This window comes from Sus scrofa, chromosome 2 (genome assembly GCF_054392235.1).
Source record: "Sus scrofa isolate SSC_HxYL_T2T_F1_AM1 chromosome 2, Sscrofa_HxYL_maternal_Yorkshire_Landrace_v2.0, whole genome shotgun sequence".
NCBI lineage: Eukaryota > Metazoa > Chordata > Mammalia > Artiodactyla > Suidae > Sus > Sus scrofa.
In genome coordinates, this window is record NC_139384.1 from 96,763,451 (window position 1) to 96,778,676 (window position 15,226).

At 42.9% G+C, this 15,226-nt stretch overlaps 1 protein-coding gene across 24 annotated transcripts in view; it reads left to right on the forward strand.

Moving 5' to 3' along the window:
* Positions 1-15,226, forward strand: part of PDE8B (phosphodiesterase 8B) — a 329,914-nt gene that overhangs the window by 289,911 nt on the left and 24,777 nt on the right. For 19 of the 24 annotated variants that reach the window (XR_014838091.1, XR_014838094.1, XR_014838092.1 and 16 more), the window contains 7 exons: positions 2,415-2,457; positions 6,273-6,350; positions 7,776-7,852; positions 9,551-9,715; positions 11,718-11,763; positions 12,173-12,308; positions 13,207-13,405. Coding sequence is in view for 19 of the 24 variants with exons in the window: in XM_085013883.1 (XP_084870009.1) it covers positions 2,415-2,457; positions 6,273-6,350; positions 7,776-7,852; positions 9,551-9,715; positions 11,718-11,763; positions 12,173-12,308; positions 13,207-13,405 (744 nt within the window). In the remaining 5 variants the exon portion in view is untranslated. Of the gene's footprint in view, positions 1-2,414; positions 2,458-6,272; positions 6,351-7,775; positions 7,853-9,550; positions 9,716-11,717; positions 11,764-12,070; positions 12,309-13,206; positions 13,406-15,226 lie in introns of all 24 variants that reach the window. The other 5 variants (XM_021084468.2, XM_021084469.2, XM_085013882.1 and 2 more) reach the window with 1 other exon arrangement.

Consider the following 15,226-nt stretch of genomic DNA (forward strand, 5'->3'; position numbering starts at 1 on the left):
TCACACTCCATTTTATCAAGCCTGGGTCCTGGGCTTCCCTTCTGGGGCCTGACGATGGAAGACAGCCATGTGACAATGAGGAAGTGCGTTTAGAGCTAGAGAAAGCTGGGTTTGCAATTGGGATCTCCCATGTGCCGGCTGTGTAGTTCAGGCAAGTCCCTCACCCTCTAGAAATCTCACCTTTTCCATCCGTCAAAAGGGATGATGACTCTTCCTCCCTTGCGGGGGGTGTCAGAATGACCAGACTGCACAGGCTAGCATGTAAGAGGTGGCTGCCGTGGTCACTGGGAAAAGCCGGTTCCCCTTCTTCCTGACCACAGCCCAGGCCCCCTGGCTGCCCACCAGAGAATGCCAAGCTACAGAAGCGTGCATGCTCTTTGAACTCCTCAGTGAGCGTGACTGAAAACTACGAGGAAGTAATTTCAGTGGAGTCATTCATACCAAGTTATACGTGATGGGTGGTTTAGACTTGCACGAAGAAAATTCGCATTCTAAAAGCGTTTTTTCACTCAAGCAAGTCTTGGGTTGCAAAAGGAGCTATTAGGAGAGACGCGTAGATAACCTGAGTTGGAAAGCTTTGATAAAAACCTCACACTGCTGGGGTGAGACGCAGATGGTCTGACACAGCCCTGCAAAACCTCTGTCTGTGAAGCCAGTGCTGGGCGGGGCGGTGGAAGAGCATCTCCAGTCTGCAGCTGTCTGTGAGCAGAGAGCCCCTCCTAGGCAGATGAGCCAATTCAGGGATGGGGAGTGTGCTGTGTTCAGCTCAGAAATTGCCCAGTGCCGCAGCCTTTGTGGAGCAAGACCAGCACCACCTCAGCAGATGGACCTGGTACCTTGCCTCTCTCCTCCTCTCCGCCCCCTCCTCCCCTCCCAGGGCCCGTGCACATTTCTATCCCTAAGGCAGGGCTGTTGGACTGTGGATCTGCTGGACTTTGGGCTTCATCTGGTTCCATCTAGATGAACACAGAGCTCATGTTGACCTCCCAGGAGCGCCACAGTTCAATCAGCTGGCCTGTGGAGGTCTACGAAAGACAAGGCCTTTTTTTTTTTTTTTTGCATAATGTGGGGAGCCATGGGACTCTGTTCCTAAAGGAGAGATGCATTGTGAATCAGAGGGAGAAGCTACTTGCTTTTGAGCTAAAGCTGAAAAAAGGTGTATTCGTTTGGCCTATCAAAAATGCATACTGCACTCAGTACACTTTGTAGTACATGGTCTTTATTTGTAAAGGAAAAACAGTTGTTTTTAACAGTTGTTTTTAACAGTTGTTTTTTAAGACAGTTGTTCTCAGAAGAAATAAACAGGCCTCATCACTACAGCATAAATGAGTCACAGCCCTTGGTCATGTATAAGACCAAGATCTCACACAGGCCGGCCATGTAATTGTTTCTGTAATTATGTGGAATGCACAGTGCGGAATAGTTCATATAAAGCCTCTGTTTTAATACTTGAACTTTACATGCTTATTTTCAACAGTTCAGTCAAGCTGGGACATGTTACCTGTATCTGATATATATGGGGCTTCTGGCTGTGACAGCTGATGTTGCTAAACCATACTCATCTTCCTTCATAAACAGCCTTGGACACTCACCTGTCTTGTTTTTCAGGTTAACTTATCCCATTCATTCAATGCCTATAAATGTGTGATGTGGTTTGAGAAACCCGAAGTAGGAGGATTTAGCAGCAAAGCAGCGTGATTATTATCGCGATAGACCTAGTAGACATGCCGCCGTGTCTTAGTCAGTTATGAACACAACCACAGAACCTCCAGAGGAGGCATATGTATTATTTCTAGTGTTAATGACTTCACTCAGCATTTGACAGATATTTACTGAGCATGAGCACAAAAGCATTTTTTGATAATGAGAAAGATCCAGGTGCTAAACTGAATCTAAATTTCAGACCTTGTGGAAAAACATTTAGCAAGTTGATTCCGTCTATAATTAAGGAGCATTTGAACAGCTTTTTAGGAAGGTTTTTTAAATCCTAGGCTTGAATTCTGGTTGCTTTTATATTACAGGAGAAATGTATAATACGTCTGAAATATAAATGGGTTACATAGTAGTCTGATCAAAATCTTAAATTTTTTTTTTTTTTTTTTTTTTTGGTCTTTCTGCATTTCTGCAGACTGTCAGAATGAGAACACCTGGCTGGAGAGCTAGATGTCTTGCTTAGAGAGTGTGTTCCTTGGTAGTTTTCCTGCTCGCAGGCTCAGCCATCCTCTAAGTGTCTGAATGTAACAGCATTTGTAGTATTGTCACCTGGTGTATATCTTTCATCTGTTCATGTTATCTGTGCAGCTTCTTGCTTTTTTGAATTTTTCAGTTTTTATTGCAGGTTTTTGGCTGGAAATGTAACTAATACCATATTTAAAATCTTTTTCTTGCTTTACCAAACTTCTGAACAACTTTAGATTCACAAGGTTCATCGTGATTCAGGAGACAATTCTCAGACAGGTGAGTATATTTCAATTTCATTCTTACACACTCAGGTGGAATTTGTGGGTTCAAGTCTGTGAGTTACTCTGAGGAAGTCTAGATTGACAGTCACCACCCCGAAATGTAGATTGCTTGAAATCCAAGAACTGATACTGACAGGTTAGAGAGCCAGGTTAAAAGCAAGATCCCTTCAAAAGTTTTGGATCTTCACTCGTGGCAACTGTTTTTACTGAATGCCTTCCCCATCCTGGTTTCTTTCACTGGCTGGACACCATGGAGAGCAAACGAACTCAAAATAGAGAGGGGCCCGAAAGTCCCGGGACACACACTGTTACACCAGTTAGTCTCCCTCTCTTTGCAGCAGTCAGTGACTACATGCAGTTAGAAGATGTGCGTGGGCCCTCACCTGGGGGTCAGGCGCGCCAGATCACCACGTCACTGCCCACACCCTCCTATCATACCTCGAGCAGGACCCTACGGTCTGACTCGGTTTCCTCACCCATAAAAGGAAGAGGCTGAACCTAATGACTTCTACGTTGGAAAGATCTGGAACTCTCTGATCATTAGAAGGAAAAATCAGTCTGCTACCAGGGATTTAAAATTCCTATTTCTGCACACATACCACGCATCCTCTCCCCTGTTGGTGGCTTTCCAGCCACTGAGGCATGGTAAAGTTGGTCCCTGGCTCAGGTAGTCCCTGGGCTCAGGTAGTCCCTTCTCCTGGATTCTAGAATGGGCCATATTTTCGCCTACTTAGAAATAGTTTCTTTGATCTTTCTGAGCTTCAGTTTCTTCGTGTGTGAAATGAGTTTAACAATGTCAATCTCATTGTGGTTAGGGAGATGAAAGGAGAAAATGTATATAATATCCAGCAGTACCTGGCATTTAACTGTTTGGTATCCTCTTCCCCTTCCCTTCACTCTTTTTTTCTTTGCCTGTTTCTCTCTTTCACAGATGTTTTAGGGTTTTTTTTAATACAGAGAGAATATTTTTTTAACTGACTTATGTGCTTCTGGGGGCCAAACATTTAACTAACTTACAGGTTTCTAGGTGCCAAAAACTGTTATAAGCATTTTAATATCCTTTATAGTGCCCAGCATTGCTTTGCACATAATAAACTCTCGATAATAAATATGCAACATCGATAAAAACCGAAACCATCCCTGCTTGGAAAGCATAGTTTGTACCATTTATTAGCTCTTGGACCTTAAGCTACCCATAATCTCTCCAAGTTTAAAGTTCCTCATCAGTAAAACTGGAATCTCACTATGTAGCTTTCAGAATTGTTGTAATGATTGTATAAGATAATTACCATATTTCAAATTATTTTAGTGAAGCACAATGTCTGGTACATGGTAGGTACTTAGTAAGTGGTAGCAATTTTTTTAAACTAATGACACTGTATCCCATTTTGCTGTGGAGTACAGCTATTTGAATCTCTTTTATCATTCTTTTCTTTCCATAAGTATCTTCCATAAATTCCTTCTATACGCATCTCTTGAGAGAATGAAAAATGAATTCTTTAATTTAAATGGCCTTTATTGAAGAAATAATTTCTCCAAACTTTTAGTCTTTTCTACTGCTAAAGATTGTCTTAATTTTAGCTAAGATAAAATCAGGAAGAATAATTATTATCCACCTTTGAATAATTTCTAATGTATGATTTAGAATTCAACCTGCCCGGGCTATAGCTGTGAAACTAGCCTTGCTATTTTAGTTTTATTTTAGAAAGTACATTTTGAAAAATTTCTGTGCTCTTTAATCCTGAATTTTATCTTAAATATTTAATAAGTTAGATTTAATCTGTTATCTGATAAACAAATGTTAGGAATGTATATGATTAAGTCCCTGAATAGGCTAAACACCACTGTCTTGCATGTGACCCCTGTTGGTTTCTCAGAGTTTGAAAGATGCCATACAATCCTAACAGTATCATTTAAAGTACCACTACCTAAAGGTATCTTTATAAAGAAATACCGAAAGTCCTGTCCAACACCAGGAAAATTATTAAGACAGAGCCTGAAAGCAAATTAGGCAGAGGCATAGTAAATATTTTAAGTTAGGTCATTTAAAACAAAGTTCTGTGGCTCTGTTGTTCACATTAATTTTATAATAGTTCTGCCTTTCACTTTGTTCTGTGTAAATATAATTCAGGCTTAGGAAGTTCCTGTTGTGGCTCGGTGGTAACAAACCCAACTAGTATCCATGAGGATGCAGGTTCAATTTCTGGCCTCGCCCTGTGGGTTATGGGTCTGGTGTAGTGATGAGTTGTGGTGTAGGTTGCAGATGCAGCTCAGGTCTGGCATTGCTGTGGCTGTGGCGTAGGCCAGCAGCTGCAGCTCCGATTCAACCCCTAGCCTGGGAACTTCCATATGCCACAGGTGCGGCCCTAAAAAGAAAAAAAATAAATAAGTAGAAGATATGTATGCAAATGAACAGATGTAATTAATAACAGCCAACATGAATTGCATATTTACTATGTAGCAGGCACTATTCTAAGTGCTGTCCATGAATTAACTCGTTTACCTGTCACAACATCCTATGAATGAGATGCTGTAACTATCCCTGTTTTACAGGTGTGGATACTAAGACAGAGAGAAGAAACATTCCCAAAGTTACACAGCTATTAGAAGGCATACTGGAGATACAAATTTTTGCAGTTTGGCTCTAGAACTGGTTCTCTTAACTACCATGTTCTCTTGTACTTTTTTGGTGTCACTAGACAATTATTTAAAAAGCTTTGAGGAGTTCCCATAGTGGCTCAGTGGAAATGAATCCAACTAGTAACCATGAGATTGCAGGTTCAATTTCTGGCCTTACTCAGTGGGTTAAGGATCTGGTGTTGCCATGAGCTGTGGTGTAGGTCGCAGACATGGCTCAGATCTGGCGTGGCTGTGGCTGTGGCCAGCAACTACAGCCCTGATTCAACCCCTAGCCTGGGAACTTCCATATGCCGTGGGTGCAGCCCTAAAAAGCCAAAAAAAAAAAAAAGAAAAGCAAAAGTAAAAAGCTTTGCATCTTTTTTTCTTTACCGGAATATCATTTGTCAGTATCTGAGTAAATCATATCCTCAGGAGAACCTAGAAGACCATCTAGAGGTCTGATTTTTCACAGGGACCTAAAACTGGTTCCAAATTAGTTTCTCAAATAAATTCAACTCTCTGTTGATTTGACTGGTATTTTATTTCCTCAAATATCCCTGTAAAAGCCTCCCCGCCCAGTTAAATGTGTTGTCCTTCAGGTCAAAATGAATCCCCCCAACATTTCCCCCAAGTTTTGCTGTTTATTTTCAAGAAGATATTTATTAATGGAATAACCCTTAATAATAAGCCCCATTAATATGTAATGTGATAACCACAAGAAAAGGTCATCACTTTACAACTAATATGACTGGTAATTCTGTGTGTATTGATTTGAAGAAACAGTGATTTGCTGTTTCTTTAAAATATTTTACAGTGCTTAAAAAGTAACCTTGGGAAGGAGTCCCCTGGCAGCTCAGCAGGTTAAGAATCCGGCATTGACACTGCTGTGGTGTGGGATGGATCCCTGGCCTGGGAACTTTCACATGCCATGGGCACGGCCAAAAAAAAAAAAAAAAAACAAGTAACCTTGGGGAGTTCCCTGGTAGTCTAGTGGTTAGGATTCGGTGCTTTCACTGCTGCAGTTTGGGTTCAATCCCTGGTTTGGGAACCGAGATCCCATACCAAGCCGCTGCACACTGTGGCCAAAAGTAGCTTTGTTTTCTTTAGAGAATGAGGAAAAAATATGTCTAAACTTTGCCTGTGGATAAGCTGAGAACTAATCACTTTCCATTACTAATCTGAAATCCTTAGAGTCTCATTCATTCAGATACAAGAACAAGAGGAAAGAATCCATTGACGTGAAATCAATATCATCTCGAGGCAGTGATGGTAAGAGGTTTTTCAGATTTCCTTGACTTTAAAGTGTCGAAAATAATTTCAAAGTGTAGAAAATGAATATATTCAGGAATTCATTGGCGTATAAACAAAACCCCAAAGAACAGAACTACAACTAAGCTGCCTTTTTTTCTTGTAGATGGAAAATTTTTTCGGCCTTTTCATTTATTTATTTTTTACTTTTTCGTAGTCTTTGCTTGTTCCTTTATGGCCTAAAGTGTCAGGCCACCTAACCACTAGAGCAGTTCAGTTTCAACAGCTACCTCACTCTGAGGTGCTCACCTTCAGGTCCCTGTGGGAAACCTGAGCATGAGGACCTCGTGAAGGCCAAGGCCTGTAGAGCTAAGCTGTATGACTCATGTGGGGAGATGGATAAACCACAGGGCCTGCAAGGGATTGGGACCAAGGATGTAAAGAAAGAAAGGCTGAAATTTTTTCTGATGGATTGCGGGTGTAGATGGACAGGATGAAGAGGATGGTGGATGAGGGAATTTCAATGCGATTAGCCCAGTTGTCAGAACAGAGTTTGAGATGGGATCATCCGTCATTTCCAGGGCATGGGAGGAGTGGAGGCTAGGATGTGTGGAAGAGATGTGCAATGGTGGCTGCTCTGGCAGCCGAGGTAGCTCACAAAGACAGCTGAGCAGCAGGCAGCCCTGCCGGACATCAGGTCCTGGAAGTTATCGACTTAGAACATGCGGATTCTGTTCCTTCCTATCTGCCTCTCAGGGAGTGGTAGGAAGATCTGATGAGAACAATGCTTTTAAAATAAAGCTTCTACCTTCTGAACTCTGAACCACATGTAAAGATAGAACATTTTAGCTGGAGAGGATAATGGGATTAGCTCAGTTTGCACAATGAGACCTAGAACCACCATGGATTCTTGGTGTTAAGAACCTAAGGGCTCAGGGAGGTAGAGTGCCTGGCCCTGATTCAGACCGAGAGTGGGCTCACTTTTCTGCTGACCCCTATGCTATCCATGGACCAGGCTGTACCCTACACTGTACTTATCCAGTTATAAGATCAACGTAACTGACTGGGGACTGAAAGTGATGAAACTACCCAAGCTGAGCTGTAGTGACTTATGGGAAAGTGAATCCTGGGGAATCATTAGGCTTTGGCGGATGAGGTCCAGGATCCCATAAACCTTCTCTGAAATTCCCCTTGTGGAACTGAAACGCAAAGCCTTCCTGTCATTAAGGTTCCAGATGAGACCATCCTTTCTAGACCCTGGCAGGTAGTGGCTGAGCTCTCAGCCTTTTAGCATTAAGAGATGGGTGGACTCATTGCTTTGTGGGGGGCAGTGGAGGACAGCAGTCCTGTGAGAACCGGGCCCCCAGTCCATGAAGGGTTCCTATGCTATGCTTAAGGTCAGCTGAGCCACCAGAACCAGATACAACTTTCTTGACTTCTCTCCAGCACCAAGCCTACAGAACCGTCGCTACCCATCCATGGCAAGGATCCATTCCATGACGATTGAGGCTCCCATCACGAAGGTGAGTAGCAGGTGCTCCCTCTGCCTTTGCAGGCAGGACCACTGAGCACTGGGCTATATTCTGGAGATAAAGTGATGAATAACATACTACCGATATCATAGAGTTTGTGGTCTAGTAAAGGAAACAGACATTAAACACATAAACACATAATAAGTACATAGTTATAAACTACAATATAATTGCTATACTGCTATAAAGGAAAACAGTAGGTTTCTATGAGAGAAAATTAGGTTAGGGCCCTATTGTGATGGGTGTAAAGGTTACCAGGGATGAGCTCTGTGTAGGGGAAGCAGTGTTTGAAGTAAGACCTGAAGGATGCAGAGATGCTAGGAGAAGAGGGAGAAGGGGATTCGAGGCAGCAGGCACAGCAAGGGATGAGCACTGAAGTGGGAACAGGAGGAAATGGAGCAACTGAGGACATGAAAGAAAGTCAGTATGACCTGGAGCTTGGAGAACAGAGGGGAGAAATGGCGTTGTGGGGGGCTCAGTTCATTCTGGCCACCTGGGCTGTATTAAGTTCACGTGCAGTGCAAACCACTGAAGAGGTTCAAGTATGGGAGTGACATGATAGAGGGTGTTTAATGAAAGGAACACAGCTGCCATGCAGGGAAGAGACTGGAGATGGGAAGAGGGAAGGTGAAGGGGCGAGTTAGGGCACGTCTCCAGAATTCCAAGCAAGACACGGTGTGAGCTGTACTAGAATTACAGTGGTGGAGGTGGAGAGAAATGAATAGATCAAGAAATATTTGGGGGTAAATTCATTTTGTCACGGTGATGAATTATATTGTCAGCTAGGGAGGGAATTGAGGGAAAGTGATACGTCAGCCATGGCCTCCCAGGGTTCTGATTTGAGCACAAGATTAATAGAAGTGGTTTCTTCACTGCAGTGTAGAAAACAGAGAAGGCGCACAGTTCTCAACTTTGATTTTTTTCTTACGTTTACTTGCTCACTTTGGGAAGAAGGGAGCAAGGTCCTGAGTTTAGTTTTGGACATGTAAGCTATTCCAGTAGACAGGTCAGGCAGGCAAGTGAATATATAAATCTGAAGGTCAAAAGGGAGTTCAGGGCTAGGATTAAATTTGAGTTTATGGATCATATGTATCCAAAGTCACTGAAATGAAGAAGCTGGTCTCTGAAAAGGCTGTAGAGTGGGAGGAAGGCCCCACACCTGTCTCTGAGGAACTGCAGCCTGTAGAGGAGAGCTGGAGGAGCCTGAGAAACTGTAGTCCCTGAAGTAGAGAAACACCAGGAGAGGTTGGGATGAAAGGCATGCTTTAGTCAGAGGGTGGCGCCATGAAAACACTGGTCTTTTTATTTATTTATTTGTCTTTTTTAGGGCCACACCCATGGCATATGGAGGTTCCTAAGCTAGGGAGCAAATCAGAGAGCTACAGCTGCCAGCTTATACCACAGCCACAGCAACGCCAGATCTGGGCCTCGTCTGTGACCTACACTGCAGCCAACGGCAATGCAGGATCCTTAACACACTGACTGGGGCCAGGGATCGAACCTGCGTCCTCATAGATACTAGTTGAGTTCATTACCACTGAGCCACGACGAGAACTCCACACTGGTCATTTTGAACAATAAGACATGTTATCATCTGATTTCTTTTGGATTCTGGGCATACATGTGACTTTGAGGAAGAAGAATCCCATTATCCTTAAATTTAGTCGTTCTCTCTCTTTACTTCCACAGGTTATAAATATCATCAATGCAGCCCAAGAAAACAGTCCCGTCACAGTAGCAGAAGCTTTGGACAGAGTTTTAGAGATTTTACGGACCACAGAACTGTACTCCCCTCAACTGGGTACCAAAGATGAAGATCCTCACACCAGTGATCTCGTGGGAGGCCTGATGACGGTGAGTGATGAAGAAAAACCAGAAATATAGGGCAGACAATATTCAGTGCACTCCAGAGTACATATAACTTGTGACATAAACTGTTACCTACAGGTGCAAAAGTACCTGATGTATGGATTAACATCAGCATAACCAGAAGCAATTGCAGGAGCATAAATGAATAATGTGTGCTCAGAATTTGTCCTTCATAATTTTTATTATAGTAAGGAGTGAAAGATAGTTGATAGAAGTTGGTCACAATGAGACCTTTGTTCCTCTTGAGCTGGTAACAGTATTCCATTGAGGGTTATGGCTAGGCTTCCCTGGACCTCAGGCTCTTTATATAATGAGCGGGTTGGTACTCAGACAACACTGTTTTCCAAAATCATAGTTGGAGAATTCTTTCTTTAAATAAAAGCTTTATAGAGAGTTCCCTTTATAGTCAATAAAAGCAGAGTGGAGCTGTTCTGCCTCAGTCTGGAGAGGGGAGGAGGAGCCAACCCCTGCCAGCACTTGAATGCCCCCATTTTACCCACCAACAGTAGCTGATTTCTAAGGAGGGAGTCATCCTGTTCTTGTGTTTTTGCTGTGAATCTACTTGGCTGTAATCTCATCTATCAGTAAGTGAAGACAAAGAAAATGCAAATTATTCACCTGTGCTCCTTATTGGAGGCTGAAGCTGAAAGAATTCTTTGGGAGGGAAAAAAAAAAAAAATCCAAGAGTCATCTGAGACTTTGAAGGTTTCTGTCTAGCCCTGCCACCAAATGCTGAGTGTTGACTGGTTTCTGGTTGATTCTCCTTGTTCCTACTAACGGTCTCTGGTGAGCCTGTAATTTGAGTGACCAACCTTCTTTTCCTTTTGTGCCCCTGGGTGCCCATCCTGATGCAGTGTAGACTTCAGTTGTAAAGAACACTGGCAAGGGTCTATGAGGAGGCTGGCCCCTGCAGAGCTGCAGCAAAAGATTTATGGTTCTTAGAACAAATGATCTGCCCTCCTCCCCCTGCCTTACTATCTCGGGCTTCCCCTCAGGTGATGCTGTGAGGAATGTGTGCAAATTCCATTTATGTAGCATCGGGGAAGAGAAAAAAGAAAGGCAAATTAAAAATGGAGTTCCTTGTGATACCTGCCTCAGAGGTGGGAGAGTTACAGCCATTGTTACTTACCTATTTATCCAGTTTTGAAAATGAAGCTCTTGGCCCAAAGACACAAGGTATGACTTCAGGAGAGCCCTTCATGAATACTTTAAACATCAGCAATGTTTTCTAGGGATGACAAGCAAGCAATTATAAATGCCTTTTAAGCAAAGATCTAACTAATTAGATGCTCAGCAATAGAGGGTAGGAAACTGAGATGCAAGAACATCTGAGCACTAGCAAAAGTGCAGGAGCCTAGGAAGTGGCAGAGCATCGGAATTTTGTTCACTCCCTTATACTGCCCTTCCAAAGACCTCAAATCCAGAAACTTCTTTTAAAGGCTAGTAGCAAAGCTCATGCTATAAAACATAAAATACGCTTGGGAAAAAATTTAGATATTAGTCAAAAATTAGCCCAACCTTTTAAAGGCTTTACATAATCGTCTCCAAAATATGGCCCATGGCTTTGGCTCCCCAGGATGTAAATCTAAGAGCATGAGAATAACACACTCCCAATGAGGGTAACGGAGGTCCTTTCAAATTCACATGTATCCAAAGCAAATCACTTCTATGACTTCATTAATGTGGCTACAAAATGCCACAGGAGGAAGATAGCATGAGAACAGAGCCACCTCACAGCTCAGGTATGAGGCCTGAATGGAGTCATAGCCACTTGATTCTCAGCTCGCCATTTCCTGGGGCTAAGAGCCCTGGAAAAGAGACTATCTTTGGTTTTATAACTACTGTTCTGACTTGATTTTGGGCTTCATCGTGGAGTTCCAGATTGACTGAGTTATTCAGGATTCACATCTCTGTCTAATGAACGAAATGAGAGAATGACGATAATGCATATAAAGCGTGCTTCTCAAAGCATCTTTCTTTATTTCAGGATGGCTTGAGAAGGTTGTCAGGAAATGAGTATGTGTTCACTAAGAGTAAGTTGTCATCTATCCACTTGTTACTTATGATAACCGATCCCTGGCCTGTCCCGCCCAGTGGTGTGATTGTTTGGAAAGAGCTTTGGTGATACTTCGTTGGACTCATTGGAGTTTAAGCATCTCTCTGGTCCACATTTGAAACCAGGTCTCCTAGTATAAATTACTTCTCTGAGCACAGTCAGAATAAGAATTGCAAATCTCTCTATATTTAAACAGTTAAAGTGATTTATTTTTCTATTTGGGGGTCTTGAGGTTTAATCATGTAAGAGAACCCTGAAGTGAAAACTCTTCCTACTCCTGGCAGTTCAAGACGTTCTTTCTAGTAGTGACCGTGAAGATGACAAATGCTCAGCAGCCCTCGAGATTCCACAATTAACCACCCTTCCTGCCCCATCCGTTTGCTCAGACGTGCACCAGAGTCACAGTCACCTTTCGATGCCAATAACTATCAGTGATGTCCCCCCTTCGATCGCTCAATTACTCGATAACGAGGAAAGCTGGGAGTTCAACATTTTTGAATTGGAAGCTGTGACACACAAAAGGTATGTGGCTTCTCTGGCTGCAGGCAGGGGAGGATTGATGGCCATGCTCAAGACTTTCAATCTGGAAACTTTGAGGGAGACATGATTCCTTGCCACAGATATTTCACAGGGTCTTTCTTTCATGCCACACTGGAAGAGCATCAAAGGCGCAGAGAGAATATGGCCCCTTGGGTGAGCTTCTTTATGGAGAAGAGTATTAGTGAGTAAAAGGTGGGATCAGCCTGGTGACAACCCAGGACAAAGTACTGTGTCCTTTTCAGATCTACCCAGGTCACTCCTCTGTGCCAGTGAGCCAAGAGTTCTAAGTATTTATTCGCAGCCCCAAACTTGTCTCGGTCCCACCTTACAAAATGAGAGCACTGGAGACTTTTCTTTAGGTCCATCCTACAGACAAGGGAAAGATGAGGGAATTCGGAAAGTCCTATTACAGAAGTCCATTTCTCCCAGGGGTGTTGGCCTGTAGGTCATGAATGATACCCATAAATAAGTAACTTGACCCTAAGTGATGTGATTTTGCTGAGCCCACGCAGGCCATTCCTTTTGTCCTTAGGTTCCGTGACTTCCTTAGGGGATGTACAGAGCTTATGTGGAGATGGAGATGGAGAGGGACTGTCAGGGATCTTTCTTGGTTGTTAGAGCCACCAAAAGGCACATGACATAGAGACAGTCTAGAAGCCATGTGGATTAATCACCACTGAGGCACCCGGTTTTAAAGAAGTGGCTCGTGAGGAGGAGATGCTCTGTCTCCGTCTCATTAGGAGAGGACATATTTTTATACCACTCTGCTAGTGTAATAAGTATTAGGGAAAATAAATACTCCATTTCCCAGTATCTTCAAAGAAAGCAGTTTCTGCAGCAGTGAATACCATGAACCAGAGTTTGTTTTCCTATTTTCCAGGCCGTTGGTTTACCTGGGCTTAAAGGTCTTTTCCCGGTTTGGAGTATGTGAATTTTTACACTGTTCTGAAACTACTCTTCGGGCCTGGCTCCAAGTGATTGAAGCCAACTACCACTCCTCCAATGCGTACCACAACTCCACCCACGCCGCTGACGTCCTGCACGCCACGGCCTTCTTCCTCGGAAAGGAAAGAGTGAAGGTAGAACTCTGGTATCATGATCTAGTTACCTTCCTAGACTTTGGAGATCTAAGAACTCAATCTTAATAAATAGATTAGTCAGATAGTTATTTGGGGACCAATCTGACAGAGTTTTTGAGCTACCAAATTGACCGGTCCTTTGGTATTGTAGAGACATGGCCTTTTCTCCTAGCCTTCCATGCCGCCAAATGCTTAAAACAATAATTTATGCCACTGCAGAGACTCCTTTACATGCCTCACGGATTCACAAACCCATTCTCCAAATGTTCATTAGGAGCCCTTTGTGATACTGGGTTAGAGGACAGAACTTAATTCTTAGAAGCAAATTTTAGAATCAGAATTTTGTCCCTAGTCTGTTACAGTCCAGAGAGTAATGAGCCGTTAAGCATCCTACTGGTTTACATACATATGTATGTGTGTTTCGTGGAGGTGTAAATGTGTATATCTGTATATTAATGACTTGTTTAATTCTAAAAGAATTAGTTCTACTTAGAGGTCAACAGCATCATTCATTTACAGATGCTGATTTGGAGGGCAGCCCTGTGTACACCCTACATACAGCTGGCAAGAGATTCCCATCTCTCCTCTTTCCCAACTGCCATCACTTGCACAGTGAATCTTATAATTCCTTTGCCACACTCAGAAGTGAAGCTTAGAATAGGGACACCCCCAAAAGAAGTGCTGTATAGAGACAGATTCACATCAGTCTGCAAGTGCTTATTAACATTTGATAATTTTCTTAGTCTTAAAACCCTAGGTCCATACAGAGAAAAGTGGTAGTAGATGAGGTAGAAAGAGCAGAAAAGGCACCAAAATGGGCAAAGGGGATACTCCCTTTTCAATTTTGCTAATGACTGACTAATCCTGGCATTTACTTCCATCAGTAAGAAAGCAAAGAATATGGTTCAAGAATGATGCTTTTAAGATTTTTGTCTCCTACTTTGAAAAAAATGTGCTATCACAGGTGATAAGAGCCTATTTCTATAGCCCCTTCTTTGAGGAGCTAAGACACTTCCAGATTCTTACCCCAGACTCCGAGTCCTCCATTTTACACTACATGAGATACTGTGAAGCTGAGGTTGCAACACTGCCAAATGAGGACAGGACCCTAGGACATTCACCCTGAGACCAAAGTGACGACAAACACTGCAGCCTTGAGTTGAAGATGAACTTCACTTAAGCAGAACCACTCTAGAAAAATACAGATTAAATGCTTGATAAATTAGGGAATGCTTAGGCATTCGATGGTCTGCTTTTCTCTCCCTTCCCTAAAGTAAGAATTTTCTTTAAATTGTTCTGCTAACACAGATAGCAGCAATAGAAACAAATCTAAGACTAGCTATGCTTGTAATCCAAAAGACATTTTCTAAGAGGCTAAGGAATCAGAAAATCTAGAGCTGCAAGGAACCCTGGAACATTGTACTGGAAGGGACTCCTGAGCTCAAGGGTTTAGTCAGCAGCCCAAGATCACTGGTTGGTTCCCCATGAGACACTTCAGGTGGGATTTACTCCTGAGCCCTCTTCCACTAGACCTGCTGCCACTGACAGCATCAGAAAAAAGTTTCTACCAAATAAATACCCGTGTCATCTGTCACCCCTAATTTCTTCATAAGGCTTAATAGTTCTTTTTTTTATTTTTTTTTTTAATTTTTATTTTTTTTGCCATTTCTTGGGCCGCTCCCACAGCATATGGAGGTTCCCAGGCTAGGGGTCCAATCAGAGCTGCAGCTGCCGGCCTACACCACAGCCACAGCAACACGGGATCGGAGCCACGTCTGCGACCTACAGCACAGCTCATGGCAATGCTGGATCCTTAACCCA